The sequence below is a fragment of the Crocodylus siamensis genome, chromosome 5, assembly GCF_052110815.1.
Source record: "Crocodylus siamensis isolate JL-2025a chromosome 5, ASM5211081v1, whole genome shotgun sequence".
NCBI lineage: Eukaryota > Metazoa > Chordata > Crocodylia > Crocodylidae > Crocodylus > Crocodylus siamensis.
Window position 1 is genome coordinate 118,400,054 of NC_143399.1, and position 16,306 is coordinate 118,416,359.

General features: G+C 40.0%; 1 protein-coding gene across 5 annotated transcripts in view; it reads right to left on the reverse strand.

The window, feature by feature from the left end:
- HECW1 (HECT, C2 and WW domain containing E3 ubiquitin protein ligase 1) overlaps positions 1-16,306 on the reverse strand; it is a 406,215-nt gene that overhangs the window by 239,799 nt on the left and 150,110 nt on the right. For all 5 annotated transcript variants that reach the window (XM_090050042.1, XM_090050044.1, XM_090050045.1 and 2 more), the window contains one exon: positions 7,336-7,443. In XM_090050042.1, coding sequence (XP_089906168.1) covers positions 7,336-7,443 — 108 coding nt within the window. The remainder of the gene's footprint in view (positions 1-7,335; positions 7,444-16,306) is intronic.

Genomic DNA, 16,306 nt, shown 5'->3' on the forward strand with positions numbered 1-16,306 from the left:
CCAAAATCAAACATAAATGTCTTTTCATTTGCTGATTGATTCAATCTAAGCAATTTAAACTAACCTGTGAAGATTGAACCAATTCAACCTTGAGCTTAAGTACTGTCTGTACTTAGCCCTGGGCATTTAGATAGGCCGAAGTTCAGTTCAGAACACATGTATGCAGCCTTTGTGTACTGCTAACCTGAAGATGCAGCACTGCACTTCAAGGAAGTGGTCTTTTATGTTCCCTCCTTTTTGCTGTACAGGCCAAAAAATTTACCAGAAATTCCAACGAAGTAAAGCATGCTTGCTTTCTGGGAAAACTTAGTATAGCGTTGTTATTTCTCTGCAGTGCCCTCCAAGCTGTAACACAGAGAATGCATGCTTCCCAAGTGGCACACAAAACCCCCAGGAACTACCTCTTCATATTTATTGCAGTTGGTTACTGTTTATCATTAGATGTCATAAAAACCAAATTGCCCATCTTCTGCAGAAATGCAAAACTAGCTGTAGTGCGACAATGCCTCTGCAGCTGTTTCAGCTTTTCTATTTGCTGAGTACAAGGAGTAGGTGAGTTCAGTACAGACTGCAATCATGCTGTATTTTGGAAGCAGACATCTCAGTTGGCTAGAGGCGCACAACAATTGCATATCTATATTCTAATATTATGTTACAATCTGGAAACTTACATAAGATGTAAAGGCACAACACCAATGGAAAACTTATTGATGCCTTCTTTCAGGGGTAAAAAACACAGTTTGGTGGTTGTGGTCAGAGACAATCCCAGCAGGGTGTGGGGCCTGGGGCAAAGCAGCCTGCACAGGGATCCCCATCCCCCCCATCCCATGGCATTTTTACACCATAGAGTGAAAGCCCTGGGACACTGGACATGGCGGGATGGGTGGTGGACACAACTTCTGGCCGGAACAGGCAAAGAGCTATTCAACCTGCGGGGCAGGTATATGGGCTAAACTGCAGCCATGGCCTCTCCACCCAGCTCTTCAGGGCCCTGCAAAGTACAGGGCCTAGGGCAGTTGCACCGATTCATACCCCCTAGGGATGGCCCTGGTTGTGGTACTGTGTATTGTTGGATGTATGAAACATGCAATACTATGAAGAATTAAGCATGTTTATTTGTAATACACTGGAGAGGAGAAAGAAAAAAATAATTAATGCAGATTAATGAAAAAGTAATTAAGAAGTTGACTGGTGGTTCATAACAGTATCCTTCCTGGGACAAAAGAGATAAAATTGGTTGAGACAGATGGTCCTGTACTCAAGGTGTAAGACTGGAGCCAAGGATTTCTGGGTTCAATTCTTAGGTCTGCCACAGCCACAAGAATATTCAAAGTCCCATGATGGTAAAGTGGGGAGAAGACAACTTCTTTTACCCCATGCTTTGCCTTCTTTATTTAAACTTGTCTTCTACCATATGTACATCAGATGCCTATTACAGAGGGTCCCTGAGCTCAGTGAGAGCCTTTTACAGAGGTAGCCCCAAACTCAGTGCTTTGGGCTTCCTCTGTAAATAGAAATAATAAATTTCAATGACTATGAAAAGTTCATTTGTGGAAAGTACAGAAATAGACTTACCCTGGTGTGTTCTCTGGCTCCCATATTTCTACAGCAGTGGTTCTCAACCTTTTTAGACTTAAGGCACACCTTGGAAAATGCCAGCTCTTAGCTTTCATTTGTTTCACTACTTATTACTCAAAAAATAATGGAGCCATTCTTCTGTTGCAAAGAACTCAGAAAAACTATAAGTCAGAATGTTTTTGACACTAGATTTTTAGCTGAAATCTCTGGGTTGATCTTGTGAATCACGTGTCAGTGTTTACACAACTCACAGTGCTAATACCGCGTGACAACCTTAAAAGGATTTTATGGCACCCAGGGTGCTGCAACAGCCTCATTAAGAATCACCACTCTACAGCACAGGTTGCTTTAATAGCCACAGCGTCACATGGGGTTACTGCAAAAACAATGAGACTGGAACCTTGGTTGAGATGTGGGCTGAGGCATACCACTTAAGCCTGATCCATGAGTCAAAGCTACCTGAGCTTTGACTAGACCCGATGATCTTACAAGGTCTCCCCTTTCAGCCCTAATGTCTCTGAAATCTATGAATCCTTATAAGCTTTACAAATGCCATATTCTCAATCACCTTTCACTTCATATTGAACAGCATCAAATAGCAGAACAAGCTGGATTTAGACCAGGCACATCCTGCATTGGCCAAATACTACACATCACCCAGCATACAGAAGATGGAATCGAGAAAGGGATTGAAACAGGTGCTGTGTTTGTAGACTTACCAGTGGCATATGACAGTTAGCCACTGAAACCTGCTTGTCAAAGTCTATGATATGATGCATAACTACTACCTAGTACAGTTCATCCAATTTCTTTTGAAGAAGAGACATTTTTATGTAGAACAATGCAAGAAATGGAGCCTCTGGAGATGACATTAAAATGTCCTCCCACAGGGTAGTATTCTTCCACCAATCCTTTTTAACATATATACCAATGACCAATGCATACAGAATAATAACAGAGTGTCTTAAACGTTGGTAATCTATGCATTGTGTCTCAAGAGAAGGACTTCATCACTGTCAAGAACAGACTGACATGTACTGACCAACCTCTCAAATTCCTACAATAAGAACCAGCCTCACACCAGCCCAATCAAGATGCAGGTCACAGCTTTTCACCTCTGCCACAGAGAAGCCAAGCAGAAATTAAATATTATCTGGGATAGAATCCCACTGACTAATCATCCACACCCTTTGTACTTGGCGATTACATTGTACTGAACCTGTTTGGTTAGAGGCATATGACTACCTGTATGATTAGGGGCATGCAAGATAGGCCCTATGAGGAGAGATTCCAGGAACTGGGCCTGCTCAGTCTGAGTCCCTTCCGGTTCTTTGACTCTATGAACTCAAAGCGCATGTAGAGAAGAAGAAAGGGGAAGTAAGCACCCGCAACAAAATACTTTGGAAGTCAGTTATATCAAAGTGGTGAGCAAATCCAGCTGCATTACGAATCACTGCTATTGCCTTGTGTTACTCCACTGAAGAATATGCATATCCAGTATGGGAACAATCAGTTCATGCCAAGAAACTAGACCTAATTCTAAATGATAGCTGTCATGAAATAACACAATGTCTAAAACCAACACCAGAGGATAGCCTGTATTTACTGGCAGGCATTGCACCACCTGATATCATAAGGTAGCAAGCCAAAAGCAAGATCACGGCAGATAGAAGACCCCAGGTATTGACTCTATGGTTACACAGAAGTAACTAAATGGCTTAAAACACAACAGAGTTTATGACTAGTGTTGCATCACTGGACACAATGGCTGACAGGGTGCAACTGAGGTTATGGAAGGAAAGATTATGCACAATCAGGTGTTCTGAAATGGACCTGGAACCATAGGAGGACCTTCCTAGAGGGACTGAATTAGACTGACCAACATGGTGATGCTTGAATTGCCTGCTCACACAACCTGGAAGATCAAAACAAACATGATCATATGGGGCTACTCTAATAACACAAATATATGCAAGTGCAGTGATGTGCAGTCTATGGAGCACCTGTTTGTTTGCCGACTCCTTGGTGAGACCTGTATGCAGGAGGACCTTGCAGCAGCAATGGAAAGAGCCATTGCTTGTGCACAATTATGACAAGGACATGAGAAGAAGCACCAGCAACACAGGTTTCACATGGTTGTGACACCATACAGGGTATCTTTGTGTCATGCTAAACTGATAACCTTGCCTAATTTCCAGGCTCTGGATGCAGTAAGTGGGAGCAAATATGCAGGATATGTTTCCCAGCACCACTCACTTGGGAGTCAGTGTAGCTTGCCTCAATTGTGATGTGCTCTTTCTCTTTGTTTTCTGTAGTTCAGTCCTTTAGAAGTGTTGTTTTTCAAAGTTAAAAAAAACAGCAAACCTAACCTTTTCTTTGTTACTTCTCAGTTTGTTATGACACTCCTCAATTTGTTATGACAGGCTTTGACTTTCTCCTCTAGACACCTAAGGCACAGACATTCGCAGGCATGACAAGAACTTCGATACAGAACCACTTTTAAATAATCAGATCACCACATATTAATAAATTATCTTTTTTGTTTTGCTGGCTTCAAGCTAGCCTAGGCTGGATTAAACTGGGTTAATCAGCACATTCAAAAGCTGGAAGTATTTTATGTGAGCCCAAAGAATGAAGAAATTTCTACCATTGAATGAGAGGAAGAGATTTTGTGCTGTCATTTGCATATAGCACAGAAATAATTGTATTGCCTCTACAGAGGTTTAAAAATTATCCATACTCTTAACCCTTAATAACTTAGTCTAGATAAGCCATGTAGAGAATGTCAGGGATGTACAGTTTAAGCAGTACAAAAATAGCAGAAATTATTTAAATGGGAAGAGCTTAGCAAAGGTAGTACTGTTTTTTTTTGAAAAATCATTTCCTTTTCTTCTCCCTCCGTCTCTCACACATGCTATGACAAATCCATTATGACAATATTCATAACTTCAGAACTCAGTGGCACTAGATTACTGCATAAATATTTCCAATAAGCATAATGACAAGTTGTGCATAATTTCCCCTTGTGCATAATTTCCGCCCCCATTTCGGGTTGATTTTCCTTGCCAACAATAATGACCATTATCAACCATGTCTTTCTGGAGTTTTTCTCTATCTACTGCTATTAACTGGGAAACATGGTAGCACTGTTTTCTTCTACTAGAGTGTTCACACTACCTCTCAGCAGTTTAGTCTTCTCTTTGTCCAACTGCAGTTCCTAAACAACAACACGAAAACACATGTAATCTCTCTCTCTCTTGCTCTTTATCACAGAACCCTACTTTCTGTACAGTATGTTAACAGCGTTTTGAAGTGAAATGTGTATACATTAAAGCTAAAATATCTCTTGTCACCTTATCATTAATTTTCTAAGAAGCTGAAGAGAAAGGTTCATAACTGTGGAACTTTAAGAATTTTGAACAAAACATTCATCAACATTTTCAAGACCTAGTCCTAAAATTCAATCTCTCCAACTCTGCTTCACTAGTTAAAACAACAGAAGTTTCACCATTTGGTAATGGCAGCATGAGGAAGCTGTTTCAAATTGGAGACCTTGCTTTAACTGTCAGACACTGTAGTATATTTCCTTCCAGAAATCATAAGCTTTGAAATTAGGCTGCTGAACCTGACTACGAGCGCACTGATTGCAGAAGATGAAGAATGAAACTTTAATGGTGCCCCTTCAATCCTCTGAAAAAATCCTCTTGCTGGTTATCATTTGGAGCTATAGAAGAGAGCCTGTAGCCTCAAACTACTCAGTAAACTCTGACCAGTCTAGCAGATTGAATACCTGAAGAATAGTTACATGTACTAAAATAAATTCCTGTTCACACCAGATATTTTAGTCAAAATTGATATAACATCTCCTTTAGCTTCTTCAGGGTGCATCTACAAGTGCAATTAATGCGATGCAATAAACTTTGGGGCAGTTCACACTGGAATCAACTGCTCCCGGGCTCAATGTCTACATATGGCCTGGGAGAGCAGCAATTTGAGCCAGGGTGGAGCAGGCCCCCAGCTGGCTGGGCAACTGGGTGCAATTTATGTCCCCCATCACTGCCTGCACATGCATTTCAGCACTGTAAAGTACTCCTCTGTAAGACAGTACTGTTCCTAACAATACTATCCTATGGCAGAGTTAATTAGTTTACTGAGCCCTTATACCGGCACATATATAGACTGTGATGCTTTACTGTAGAGCTAATTAGTCTGCTGTACAGTATAGCACGTGTCGATGCACCCTTAGGGTGCATCCACACGAGCATGGATGTTTGGTTCTACAGGGACAAGTAGTGATGGCGCACTGCTTCTTGTCCCCGGGGAATTATCATGCCACGCACACTTTGGTGTGTGGCAAGTTGCCCCGGGTGGCATAGGGAAGGCTGAGGCCAGCACTGTGCTGGTCCCAGCAGCCTTACCTGGGGTGCTGGGGGCCTCCTGGAGCTGCAGCCATGATGATCCTGCCAGGCAGAGCCTGGCTGGCAGCTGAAGCATGGCTCTGAGCGGCCCGGCTCCGCTTTTTTAGCAGTGCAGGCTACCCAAAATATTTTTCTGCATTATTTTTTTGATCCCTGGTTATCCAGAAGGTCAAAAAAAAAACCCCATGGAAAAATAAAACAGTGCAGTGCGTGCGTGCTTGGGCAGTGTGCTCTTGCAGTGTACAGAACACTGCACTGTGCGGTATGTGGTGCTGCAAATGTGTTTGCAGTGCCACATACAGCACAACTGTGCTCATCTGAACATGCCTTTAGTGTTTAAATTAGACCAGATCAGACAAAGATCCTCTTTGACTCCTTTAAATTTAGACAACCTTGGACCGCTTCCTGCTTGTTGACATACAACTTAGCATCTCCTTGCATCAAACTTTGATTTTGGCCCAGTAGAGTGGTATGCAAGTTGACTCATGATAAGACTTCTCTATAATTACTTAGCCATAGTCCTTTACCACAGAATTCAATGGAAATTTTGGTATTGACTTTAGTTGGATACGGTTGAAGCCCTTCAATTCCTTTATGCTAATTGAGGCTGCCTTACACATTAGTAGTGTGCTGTTTGATGTAAGAGAGTCTATAGCTTGTATAACAGACATTATTGTAGGACTGGAAATCGGTGTGGCAACATTATTTTGGATTCCCTCTGACAGTTTGCAAGCTGATTATTTAGGTATAAATCATGGAGTAACTTCTTTGTAGCCAATGCAGTTTTGGGCAGCCAATGTAGTTTGTCTCTCTACGGGCTGCCATTCTGGTGCCTCACCAGGGACTCATGCCATACCCACCTCAAAGTTACACTACTGAGATCTCTGTCTCACCTCTGACTTTTTCTAGTCTGTACAGAGCAAGCAGCCATCAAATTTCTCTGGTCAACTCATGAAATCAGTATCAGGTATTCTTGAATGAGGACTATTTACAGAGTTTAGGATTATGCCCTAAAAGCGTTTTATATATCATGCTAAAGTAACTCAGAACTGATGACAACACTCACAACTAGGCTGCCAAGTGAATGTAATGCTTGATTATATCAGCTTAAATAAACGCAGTTTGAGTTAGTATGCTCCCAAAGTATTTTTGTTATTTGTGTTAGCAGGTCTGCGATTTATTACTCCATAAAACATTTTGGTCCATCTCACTGTACATATTTTTAAGGCATGCTTGCCATTTCCAAAAGGACACACAGACATTGAATGCAACCTAAAAAAAACATAGTTCATTTTGCATTCACTGAACTGGACTATAGAAGAACTGAAAAGGTACTTACGCTCTACAAAGTAAGAGCTGGCATCAATCTTCCAGATAATCTGACCCCGATGAGAACCATTGACCCCACGGTTCTTGTAGTCCAGAAAATTTTCAGACAAGACCTCATCTGCAGACAGGAAAAATTATCTTGTTAGCTGTCTACCAGCACATCATAAGAAGTAAAAAGACAGGCTAAAAATATGTCCTAAACTCAGGGGAATGTACTATATCTGATCAACAGTTTGACACCACATGTGGAAGAATTAGCTTTCAGTTATTTATACTTAGAACAAAAGTATCGATCCTTAAAACTCAAGTTTTGTTTACACATTGTTTAGAATATGCAGTTATATAAAGCTCATAAGAATTCAAACAGTGGACATAATACACATCAATTCTTATCCAATTCAAAAAATAAACAATGAGATGAATGTTGGAGAACGGGAAGTAAAAAAATAATGTTCTTGCATTTCTTAAGTCTCCCAAAGTCTCCCTTGTTTAGACATTTATTTTTCACTTATTCATAACTAATAGCAAATACAAGGTTCCTATCATGAGTTATATCAGAACCAGGTATTCAAAAACTAAGATTCCTCCATAGAAGGATAAATCAACTGATTGTAATTATGGTATGTTATGAGACATAGCAAGCCCCAGACTATGAAACTTATTCTAAAATAACAGTGATGGTCAGTAATCTAAAGCAAGTCACCTAGGGCCCCTCTAGACATTCAGGTAAAGGTGTGATAGGATCTGAGATGTGATCTATGCAATCATGCTATGCCACATGTGTGCGGCAGGTGGTGTGATTGTGGGATCCCACATCAGATCCTATTATGCTTTACTGCCAGTACAGGGGGAGCCTGGCATTGTGATCCTGGACTCCCCCTGCATAAGCAAGTAGCAAGTTCCTGCAGCTGTGAGCCTTGTCAGTTGCAAGGCTCACAGATGGGGTAATGTGTGTGACACCCCTGTGGCAAAGAAGTGGCCACATATTCAATTAATGCCATGATAAGAACAAACTACAATGTTATTTCACATCTTTTATGGAATAACTCTATGACTTATTCCTTGTTTTATTATGCCATTAACTGATTAAATGTGTGGCTGGGTCACAACTTAAGACATAATTAACTGGTTAATCATGTCTTAAATGTAACGTGTAGATGGGGCCCTAACTTAAGAGACTGAACCATGACAGTGATTTGCTTGGGTACAGAGGGCCACATTTGGAACTTGCCAGGACACAGGCCCACAACCCCTAAAACGGCATACAAATCCTACACCAGTTTCATTACTAAAAAATTACATCCCATTACACCATCCTGTTTGCATTGATAGTTTGCATTCAGAGATGACTGACAATAAAACCAACCCTTAATATTCATAATCTTGTCTTGACCAATCATTCATGTTTGTGAATGCATAGGCTGAAGCAATGACTAAGGACAGAACATGTTGATTCTCCAAACCTTGGCTTCATTATTTAAGCTTTAGAATGAAATGGACTTCAGTTTTGTGAACTGTCCAAGAAGTTTTTCATTAGTAGGAGTCAGTGACCACTCTCCTATTAAATAAATTCTTAAATAAATCTGTAGGCCTGTACGGGAATCTTCGTACTGTTCCCCATTGCAGAAATTTATTTTCAGCTACAAGGGATTCATAATAAAGTACATTCTTACAAACAAATTTCATTGAGAGGCTCTTACAGTGGAAGGTTCTATGTATGTAGTGACATCCTGCCCCACACAAAGCTATTTTGGTTAGTAGTTATATAAAATGTACAGGAACATAAAACACGGAAACATCTTGGTTTCAAATTCAGAACTTTACATTTTATGGCATTAGTCAAGCTATTTAATTTCCTCTTGACTTGGTCAAATCAGTTGCAAAATTAAGTAAATAAGTAAGATGGAAAAACAGACATTGGGCCCGAGTTGAATTCAAGTAAATATATACTATAAATCAAATTAGGATAAAATATTCTATTATACAAACTTATGTTATTAGTCATCTTGATGTACTGTCAAGATGACATATTCTTAGAAGTGCCACACTGTCAGCTATTCAAGGGCTCAGGCATTACAGAGCTGCTTCACTGGCTTCAGCCTCTCAAGTAAAGCTCTAGGTGGTGAAGTAGGCTGCACATGTCAGACTGGCAAAGCATCACAGAGTCATTCCACAGACATGGATGCATCATTGTGAAAAATAATTCTGTGCCTGCCTCACCAGGTTTAAAAAATGTTCTTTGATAAAGAAGCCTGGACTTCAGAATAATGACATGGTTAATCAATAAAGCTGATCCTCTGGGATATTAATGATCAACTTCCAATCAGATGTGAAGGCTTTCGGACTATCATAAGATCAGGTCCAAAGAACAATTGTTTTCAACAGAAATAAGAAATGGAGGGAAAAGACTGATCTGTATCAGCTGTTTGAATGTAGTGTGCTATACATAGTATTGTTATTTTTATCTATGTTATTTAAATGTATTACAGTATTTCCCATATATGGAAATACAAATCGTGTGTGCATATTACATATACTACATAGACACACACCCTACCATATATACTATAATTACGCTACACTACACTACACACACACACAGGGGGGAACCAATTACCTTGTTAAACAGTTCTTAAATCAGTGCTCTGAGGGACTGAACTGCTGCAGAATTCGGAGCAAGATTTGTGTCCAGTAACTTGATAAAAGCATATAAGACTCCCACAGGGCCACTAAGCAGTATACACTGGGAGAAAGCAAGAAAGCAGAGGGAAATATGCTGAAGGTTAAGCTGATAAGTGACTTCCTTAAAACAGAAAAGAAACTAAACTTTCACCAAAGAAAAAAGCACTAGACAGATTGGCCAGTGTTATTTATTTCTTTGTTTTTACACAAAAATATTTTCAAGGGAGCAAGATAAGTGGGCATCTGACTCTCTACTCTTTGGTGATATTCTCTTGAGGGATTTAAAAGGGAAATCCTTTTAAGGAGGTCACTAATGATTGCAACGTTTAATTATAAATGGAGGACGATATCGACAATACTTTTTCCCATTGCTGATTTGCTACTTACCAGCAATTATACCATTAGTTTCCAGCGCTGAATGGAAGTGGCAATTTTTTAGTGTACTAATGTCCTGCATCTCTGTGGTTACCCAACAACTGAATGAGTCTTATGGTCTGATTTCTCTCATTTATACTTACATGTTGGGGTTTTTGTGTTCTGTTTTGTTTTTAGTGTACAATTAGATAGTGAAAAGAATCAGAATACACATACATACAAGCACACACAAATTCTATTTATTATGGACTGTGCTTTAATACTTCCTTTTGGAAGTACTAAAGCATGGTGCAGTGTGGGCAGTTACTGCGCCATGTGCGAAATGCACAGTTAGATTTTGCTACTATGTTGTCAGAGTGGAACACTATACAGGGGAGTGAGTTGCTAAGGCAATGTAGCTGCTGATCATGTGTAGACCCACGTGATTGCTATGGTGTTGTAGCGTGTCATGCAGCAATGTAGCACATCGTTATATCGCCAAAGTGTGACATGTAGACACACTCTATGTAATTGTATATCACAAAACAAAACACAAAAACCCCAAGCAGTGAGTTATAAATAAAGGAGAGAAATCATGCCAAAATACTTGTTCAGCTGTGGGGAATATATACATTATCTCAACAGAAAAAAAATCACACATGCACGTGTGCACACACACACACTATATTGTTTAAATCATGTACATGATACTCAGACAATCAAAATGTATATCCATCATTCTCTGGGAGTAACAATCCATTTAGTTCCTATTATTTCTCTGTGGCCATTCAAAAATTATATAAAGGTAGTACACCCAAGGGGCACGTTTGCACGAGATACTACATCGCTGTAGCAATGCACTATGGTGACATAGTTGCGGTGGGCACAAATCGTGACACTGCAGCTACACTGCTGTAGTGACGCACTCCCTTTTCATAGCATGTCATGACGGCAATATAGCAGCTAAAAATAACTGTGCACTGCTGGGATGGTGCAGTAAGGGCTGTTACTGCGCCCCATCATTTAGTGCTTCCTTCAGTACTAAAGGAAGTCCCCACAAACACACATACGCTCACACACACAGTGGCAATTTGTTTTAATCATGGGAAAATGTGGATTTGGGGTTTTTTTTAAATCAGAAAATTTGGGATTTTTTTTTTTAATCAGAGAAACCCAGGATCCTTGTTCATAAGTAATAGAGACAGCACTCCTGAAAAAGCTACCGCTTAGATGAAAGACAACAGCCAGCTGACAGAAAACCAGGCTGTTCTTTAGTAAACTAAGGGAAATTTTGACTGAGGTCAACAAGCTGAAAGGTCCCAAGAAAACCATTATGGAAACTTAATTCCTTTAGAAAGTACTAAATGATGCCACAGTAACAACGGCTCTGTAGAGGCACATGTAGACATGCCCAAGGTACGTAGTGCACAGTCTATACTAATATGAGAAAATATGATTTATATAGTTTGCTAATATTACTATCGGTGGGGCTGGTAGCAATGCCTATACCTAAAGCTGCTCCCTACCTTCCTTTAGTAGGCCCTATTTTCAGTTGCTTGTAACTTTTTCAAACTAACCAGGTTGAAATTTTCAGGCTGAATGTTTTCTGTGTAACGTGTCAGCATTGAGCTAAGTTCCAGGAGTCTTGCAGGGAAGATCATAGGTGCTCAATTACCTAGCTGTAGCCATACAGAGGTACTGAATTAAGCTTACATAGTCAAATATGAAGCTAGCATTTTAATTTTCAATGTACTTCCCTAGGGTTTTTTTTTCTCAGGGGAAAAATAAAAACAAATGATGTTATGCATAAGTAATAATCTTTGTCCTGATCAGAAATCAGAAGGGCCTGAACCCTGAGCCTTCAGAAGCACAGCAAAGGCATATACTGAAGATCTATGGTAGTAATGTTACCTGGCAGAAATGGAAAGCTGTTTTCTCAGAGTTGCTGGATCCAGACATTAGTTTCCCCCAACCTGACCCTCCCCAATCCATCACCAGAGGACCAGGAAGCTCCTACTGTATGATGGGATGTGGTACTGATTGTCAATTGATGTTAAAGGACTTTGGAGAAAGCAATCTGTCTGCCTGTCTCTCTTTTCCCTCACAAGAGTCTGGAGAGCCCCTGTCCCATGTGTCTGTAGGGAGGGAACAAACAGATCAGGTGCTGGGGTTTACAGAGAAGAGAGTCTGACCTAGAGGATCAGATGCTCATCTAGAACTACAATTTTCTTATTCTTGGCTTTATGTAAGAGGGGATGGGTGGGGAGAGGGGTACAGAAGGAGGAGAAAATATTACCCAACAGAAGAACTGTAGCTATTGAAATTGCTCAGGAGTCTGAGATATTAGATGATATTCTGGTGACCTGGTTTAGTTGGAAGGTGATGTGGTTCCAGGCATGTCATAAACAGAAGGATACATGCATCATGTACTTGTTCAATTTTATTCACAGATATCACTTCCACCTAACTGAAATTTGTGCATGGCTCAATACATATACACGTTATACCTCCCCCCACCACACCTAAATATAGAGACAATATATATTTTCAAGAGAATGAATATTCGTGTAAAGACAAACAAATTCCACTTTAGCTCTTGACTGAGATGTCTCACAAATAAAGGCAGTAACCTTAAAATATACTGTACACTTTCCCTCCCCGAGGCAAACAGCAAAATGCTGTGACTTACCTCTGTACCACAGGCACAGCGGAGTTGATGCTGTTGCCTTGCATGTATTTCCATCAGATGCCAATAGCTTTTGACTTTTTCCAGTGAAGCATTCTCTTATACTCCTTTTCCCTCTTTTCCCTCACCACTCTCCTTTATTTGAAAATATGCCTTAACCTTTCAGCAGCTTGATGATTAGCTGGGCAATGGCATACTTTACTCTGCTAGGGACATCCTGCTTTGGGCATATCTTACTGAAAGAAGCATCTTAAAACAGTCACCATAAATAAGGCTTTATCACTGTAGCAGATAATAATGAAAATCTGAGGGTGGAAAACTGCCTAATTCAGAAATTAGTTGATTAATTGAATAGAAATTCAATAATAACAGTTTGCACTGTATTTTTCTCCTCAATGATTCCCTAAGCATTTCCTGAGTAATAGAGAGAGCACTACTGAAAAAGGTACCTCTTAGATGAAAGGCAACAGCTGGCTGACAGAAAACCAGGCTGTTCTTTAGTAAACTAAAAGAAATTCTGACCAAGGTCAAGAAGCTGAAAGGTCCCAAGAAAACCATTATGGAAACTTATGCACTGCACGCAATCTATACCTGTGGCTGGCAATTTTTTAGAGCCATAGACAGGAACAACCCAGCTCAGATCTGAGGTGGGCAAGTGCTCTGACTTGTTTACAAGAGCCACCACTGCTTTCCTTTCCTCGTTCTCCAACTGCAGCACAGGCAGAGCTCCTTGTTACCCAGGCCCAGCATGAGCGCAGGCAATGCCCCCCTGCTGCCCAAATAGTGCGCCTGGACTCACATGAGCAAGATCCAGGGACTTTGCAGGCTGTATGTTACCAACCCCTGGTCTATATTAAGCAGTCAAGACTTTGGTATTTGAAATCTTGCCTGGAAATCCAACAGACAGCAAACAGGGAGAAGTAGGGTAGGGCTCAAGCAACAAAGGGAAATTTACAAATGATGGAAAATCGTTTCCAGTCAGTTTGATTTCAGCTAAAATGAGAAAATAACAGAAAACATGGCTGTCTTGCTCAGAAATAGCATCCACTCCCCCTTTCATATGTTCAAAGAATAATGAGCTAAAAACAGACTGGAGAGAGCAGGCTGCATTCCCAATGAAACAGATACCTGAAATTAGAGACAAATTCAGTGGCAAAGAGCTTCTGAACTCAGCACATTGCTTAAGATGCATTAGCTTGACTTATTGTTTAAGGTAAAAGTCTTATTTTACATAAACTTATAAACCGCTGCATAAAAATAGAAACGTTTTATGCCTTGATTCCTTATAAATTAAAAAATGCTGCAGTACTGGAATTACAGCAGGGTTTATGGCATCTATTTGATCAAATTTGCTTTAGTTTGGAATTTAAAAGTACTTCTGGTCAATAGGTTTATCTGACCTAAAATTACCTAGAGTTGGCAGAATGCCCTTGATGATCATTTTCTGTGCAAAATGACCTAGCCCTATGTGATCTGTTTTTCAGTTGTGGAAATCCTTCTGCCCCACAATGTATTAATTACCAATTAAGTAAAATTACATAAGTAATACATGCAGAAAAAAACCTCATTTATTGATTACAAATTAAAATGAGCACAGGAAAAAGCATATAAAACCTATGCAAAAAAATAAAATCTTCTGAATATCAGTATTAATTTTTACTAGTTTTCTATTATTTTGCAAACTGATCAAGAGTCTTAGGATCTTTCCATCCACTTCAGTGAACTGGGCATCAGACTCCAAAAGTTGAAATTTTGCAATATTAATTTGTTTGCAAATTTCTGCTGCCTGTTTATTCATGTTATGCATGAACATAACACTGTTTTGATAGGTAGAGTGCTTGTATAATAGCTATCATGCAGTAATTGTTTCATTTATTTAAAAACACACATTGCATTATAATAAATTTTCCAATCACCACATCTTTGTTGTAGACACAAAAGAACACTGAACATATTCTCTGGCTGAATTACAATTGTGCTGTTTACAATTCACTCCAGTCCTCTCAAAGATTATTTTTATGGGAAGTGTTTTCAAGAACTAGGGCTTGATTCTCTAAGATGCTAAGTGCTTTTTCCTCTCATTTGTCACAGATTCAAGTATAGGCTTGACTTTAAGAACATGTATACCTCCATTTCAGTCACGCAAGGCTTGGACCCCTATACAACAGTGAAAAAGGAAATGGGAAGAGGGTGAGGAAACATAAGAGGGAAGAGGGAAGGAGAAAGGAAAGGTTAAGAGGATTGGAGATGAGGAGAGAAAGACAGGAGGAAACCTGAAGAGGAGAGGTAAATACAAGTGGGATAAATTGGAGAGAAGAGAGGCAGCAAAATTACAGCAATTCTTGCTCATCACTGGCAAGATGAGTGCTACCTGTCTGTGGTGCTTCCTTGTCTTTGCCACATGGCTATTGCATTAGAAATGCATTAGCTGTTGCATTGGAAATGGATAGTCTCTTTGGGTGATGAATGGGCCAAGTGTTTCACAGTACCTGGAATATTATTTCACTGAAAAACATATTCTTAAATTGGGCCCACGGTAACTGTTTTTCTACCATGTGTACAAGAGAAAAAATGTTAGTAGCCAATGTGCCAAAGTACACAATGGTGGCTCCCCTATCTTTTTGTGGGTAGAATTTTGGTGATTGCTAGTAATAATATTAACAATACTCATGTGACAGATGTAAGGCCTATGGCACAGAAAAATGGAGATGTGCATAAGCTAGAAGCCCGTGGAATATTCAAAGACTTTCCCGCAGGAACTAAAATCACTGGAAGGCTAATAAATCCAAATCTCTAGACAAGTAAACTAGTTTGGAAAAGCCTCAGCCTTGAGGAAACTATGTGCTGTGGTCCAAGCTGGCTGAAGAAAGCTACTGAACAAAGTGATAAAAATACCAAGTGATCCAGACTGATCTAAGAGAGAAGGTCATTCAGTGGATCCAAAGACTGAAATGGGAACTTATTGCAGACTGGAATAAACAACTGATAAATTTGGGCAACACAGCTGCCAGCACACCATGCAGCTGCTGGGAAATACCTGGTAAGTTTGGCAATGACACAGACTCTCTATTGCTTTATGATATGTTTGATCTGAAATGCTTTTGTCCAAGAGAAATTGCACTGTGCTCTGTAAAACTGTCCAGACACCGTTGCCAATGTGCCTGAGGGAGAAAAGAACTGCAGGTGCTCAACCAACTGTGATGCTGCTCCAGCAATCACAGTGGGACTGCAGGAGAAAAATGCAGCCTGAACCTCTGTC